General features: G+C 36.9%; 1 protein-coding gene across 1 annotated transcript in view; it reads left to right on the forward strand.

The window, feature by feature from the left end:
* The window catches only part of SLC38A9 (solute carrier family 38, member 9), a 103,240-nt gene extending 101,162 nt beyond the window's left edge, over window positions 1-2,078 (forward strand). Inside the window, exons 13-14 of the mRNA XM_006889558.1 lie at window positions 396-485; window positions 1,835-2,078. Coding sequence (XP_006889620.1) covers window positions 396-485; window positions 1,835-2,000 — 256 coding nt within the window. The 3' untranslated portion in view covers window positions 2,001-2,078. The remainder of the gene's footprint in view (window positions 1-395; window positions 486-1,834) is intronic.
* The last annotated feature ends 2,661 nt before the right edge of the window (window positions 2,079-4,739 follow it).

Consider the following 4,739-nt stretch of genomic DNA (forward strand, 5'->3'; position numbering starts at 1 on the left):
CCTTTTTACCCTGTTGGAGAAATTTTTGGATGTGCATAGGGATTTGAGTCTTAGAAGATCCCATTAATCTACATTATCTTCTCCTGGTTGTAGGTTTGATTATTTTCTTAAGATACTAAATGAAATTGTGGAACAGAGGATAGCCTCTGATACACACTGCTAGTTTCCTTCTAGAGAGTTTAATTTATTTATAAAGTTGCAAAAAAAACCCCCTATTTCACTGCCTCATTGTCAGCCTTACATATTGTTGTTTTCTTTTCATTTTGCAATGACTTCGTTATCAAGTTTCAGAAATGTTTGTTTTGAAGGTGTTAATAAGTTTTATTCTCATGTTAGTGCTTATAAATTTGCCTGATTTTATATTATGTTTTTCTTGCAAACTTCTCAACTTCTAGCATTTTCCACGTGCTGTCTCTTAATCTAATTATTGTGGGAGCTGGAGTACTCATGGCCTGTTTCTACCCAAACATAGGAGGAATCATAAGGTACTGCTTGTGAGGGACTGTGCCCTTTTCTGTATTGGTCTTTACTCTTAATCTTCTGTTGGTGTTGTAATTTAATTTCATGACATGTCTGTTAATATTTATAACTGATAACATTCAGCTACACTTCCCTGAAGTCTATTAACGTGCATCTTATCTTTCATTACAGTACTGTCTATCTCAGTAGAGAAATGACTCTAAAAGCCCTGTTGTCTCTTAGCCTAAAACCTTTCCCTTTTTCTCTCCCCCACCCCCATTATTTTCCACTGCACTTCCTTTTTCTGTCAGCCAATATAAAGCTTCTTGGAGGCACCTGGAATATATGTGAAGGCTGTCATAAATTCCTTAAGCCATTTCTATTCAAGAACATATTTCATTTTCAATTATTGTTAGAAAGTAAAAATGCATGTCCCAGGTGATGATTTTATCTTTTCTCTTTTAAAAAAAAAAAGCATATTAAATAGAGTTACAATATAGTTGTAACCTTGTATTTATGAGAGACTTATTTTATTGCTTCTCCTTAACATATAGATGGCAGAGCTGAGTCACTTTTTAAAATACCTTTACCTAAGAAAGTGGTGAATTCAGTTTAGTGATAAGGACCTGCCCTGCTATCTGAAAGGCATGTGGTTCAAATCCACCAGCTGCTTTGTGAGAGAAAGATGAGTAGCTTCCTCCTGTGTGGTTACAGCCTCTGAAAACTTTCTAGAGGGTCAGCTAAGAGTCAGTTCTGACTCAGTGGTACCTAACAACAATAATTTAGCTGTTCTTCAAAAGAACCCAAGGATAGAGAACAGAAGAGTGTACTCTTCTTTGACGCAGTTCCAGGGTTAGATCTTTTTGGTATAATCGTTGGTAATTATACTGAACCATCACTGAAACATTCATCTGTTCTCATTCTTAAACAGATGCTAACAGTCCCTCAAAAACTCAGAATGCATAATTTGTTTGTAAATGATCAAAGATAGGAAGCAAATCACCACATGTTCCAGAGGAAGTGGCCACCATCCCTGAGATACAGAGGAAATATGGAGGTTTGACGGAGGAATGAAAAACTCATTGTCGAGCAGATGCTGTAAAGATGAACAGGAAATAGTATATTCTATTCCTTAGTTAGCAAGTGAAATATGGTTTAAGCCAAAATGCTTTCTTATCAACACAAATCCAAATTAATGCTGTTGAAATATCAGACTGAAGAGTGTGCTATGTATACTGTGGTAAATCAGGAAAGAAAAATCCAATAAGAATGGAAAATTTTGGTGTAAAAAAAATAGCAAGTCAATAAAACTAAATTATTAAAATAAAAATATAGAAGAAGAAAGATTGTTAACCCAAAAGCTTTTCTTTTGCAGATACTCAGGAGCAGTGTGTGGCCTGGCCTTTGTGTTCATCTACCCGTCTCTCATCTATATCATTTCCCTCTACCAAGAAGATCGGCTGACGTGGCCTAAATTAATCTTTCACGCTTTCATCATCATTTTAGGCTTGGCTAACCTGATTGCTCAGTTTTTTATGTGATTTGTTCTAGTTTTTCCCAGATCTTTCATGGTATTTTGTGCTTTGACAACAGTGCCACATATATTCACTTGTAAATGCTGTTGTTATTGTAATTCTAAGTGTTGTCCTACATTAACTTGAAAGCAAGGGGAAAAGCAATCCATTAATAAGGATCTTTCTTAAAGTAGAAGGGCTGGGGGGGGCGGTGATAAGGAGGATCTTAGTCTTTCACATTTCTCAGAACATTTAGCTCATCAGTTTCTCTGCAGAGCAGAAGTACGTGTCTTACGAAAAAATCGTGCTCTATTTTTCTTTTGGCCATTGAAGGTAGGAGTTTATTTTGGCCACAGTAAAGATTCACAATATGTCCCTGCAACATATTGCCAGATCTGGTTTCTGTTTGTTGTTTCACAATGTTCAGTTTAATTTAATAATGCCCTTGAACGTTCTTATACATGGACAGCAGAATTTTGCCTCATGATGAATTTTTCAACGAATGCTTTACTAGACTAAAAAGCAATATGGAGCTTTGTTTTATTTACTTGACCGTTTTAAAGCTGAAGAACCCCATGTTAGACTTCTGTTGAATGACTTTACCTTTTTAAATTTCTTTCAATGATACTCTTTTCGCTTTTGACCTGTTACTTGGCATGGTCAGAGAAGTGTGTGTGTGTGTGTGTGTGTGTGTGTGTGTGTCTGTGTGTGTTTGCATGTTTGCATGCTGGCTCATGCAATACAGTGATCAGATGTGAACACACTTCTTATTACATAACTGTTAACCTTAGATGTTCTTTTCTCTCATCATTGCTTTGAATTTTGAACTAAATTATGTTTGGACGTTGTTGGGGGGATTTTCCCCCTTGATGTGGTTAAACCTTAGTTGTTCTAAAGTTATCTTATTTACTGCACAACTGAGGACATTACAAAGTTAAAAATGGGTTATGTTTAGCACAAATTTTCTTAGAAAGCCTCTAGGTGCTAATACTAAACCAGATAGAATTAAGAAAATGGAACTAAGGTTAATGTCTGCGAATTATCATCCAGATTCATTTTTATCATCTTGAAACCTATCCATTAAAAAAAGACATTATTAAAGAGAACTATGCCAACTTCTGACTTTACCATTTTATTACATTCTAAAGACCAGTAGTTATGCAGAAATGGGTTTTATTCAAAGTTGAGGAGCAACTACATCTTTACCTACTTACCAAATGATATGTATCATTATATAACTGCCTGCCAAACCCCTGAGAATTATGACCCAGCAGTCGACACATAACCTTACCCACCACAGCCAGTGTTAGTCCCGCCTTGCACCTACCATTGTCATAAATGGGAAATGTCTGATTATAAAGGAATTGTAATTGAGGTGTAGGCATAATCACTTTATTTGCCTGAAACATATTTTGCAAATGGAATGAAGCAGCAGATATGCAGCATAGAAATAGAAGAATTTTCTGTTTCCACTTCAAGTTCATGTAGGGAAATTTTTATTCATGTTTTGATTTGTTCATCTCAATAAATAATTTTTATAATATCTTCATGGGGCAATGAATAAGGATGACAGGAGAATTGATGCCTTTGAGCTGTGGTGCTGGAGAAGAGCACTCAACATCCCATGGACAACTAAAAGAACAAACAGATATGTCTTGAGGAGGATGCAGCCGGAGTGCTCCTTGAAGGCAAAGCGTCATCTCACATACTCTGGTCATCTTGCTAGGAGAGAGTATGTTGCTCTCCTGTTCCGTGGAAAGGGACATCATGCTTGGAAAGGTGGAGGATCAACAAAAGAGAGGAAGACCCTCAATGAGATGGACTGACACAGTGACCGCAGCGGTGGGCTCAGGTGTGTCAGAGATGATGGGGATGGTGCAGGACGGGAGATGGCTCACATCTGTTGTTCCTAGGGTCGCTGTGAATTGTACTTGACTCAATGGCACCTAACAACAATGACATAAATAGATAATTGCTTAAACTACAAAAATTAAAGACAAAAATTTTCTAAGACATCATTCGTATTCTTAAGTAACTGTTTATTAGGTAAAGGAATTATAATACATAATTAATTATAGAACAGGGCAATATATTTTGGAAAGGGAGGGAGAGGGAGAAACAATAGATCCCTTCCAGGTGGAACCCTCAGGAAGATCTGGTCAAGAGAAGTAAAACTTTGTTCTTGTTCTGTGACCTCAAATCAGGACTGATTTGTAGCTGACCCTCTGGCAGATTTCAGAGGTTGTAAATCATGGGAGAGGGAAGGAGATTGGCCATCTTTTTCCTGAGGAGCAGCTGGTGGATTCGAACCACTTGCCTTTGGCTTGATAGGACAACACCTTACCACTAGGCCACCAGAGAAGGAAAGCAGCAAAGGCCCATCCTCTAGCACCTCTGATAACTGTCCAGAATGTTGAACTACTTGGTGCATTCAGTGTTAAACTGCTTGATACAGTCACAGCTTGAATCGTGTTAAGTCAGTGCTTTCATTTTTACAAATGTCCTCAAAAATAAGTTTTATGCAATATCTCTAACTACTTCTGTATGCTCTTTATTACTTTCTTTGTATTTTAATACACTTTGCCTTTGTGTCTGACTCTTGGGCAGCAAAGCACAACTGATTAATGAGAGAAATAATGAATAACATATTGGGCAGTGCAAACAGGAAAGTTCTGTGCTGTATTTTCTCCTAAGATGGATTTATTTAATATTAATTTTTTAAATGTCAGATGTTTGAGCTCATTGGTAAAAGCAGAACATACTGTG

This window comes from Elephantulus edwardii, unplaced genomic scaffold (assembly GCF_000299155.1).
Source record: "Elephantulus edwardii isolate Elephantulus edwardi_28Jun2011 unplaced genomic scaffold, EleEdw1.0 scaffold00079, whole genome shotgun sequence".
Lineage (NCBI taxonomy): Eukaryota > Metazoa > Chordata > Mammalia > Macroscelidea > Macroscelididae > Elephantulus > Elephantulus edwardii.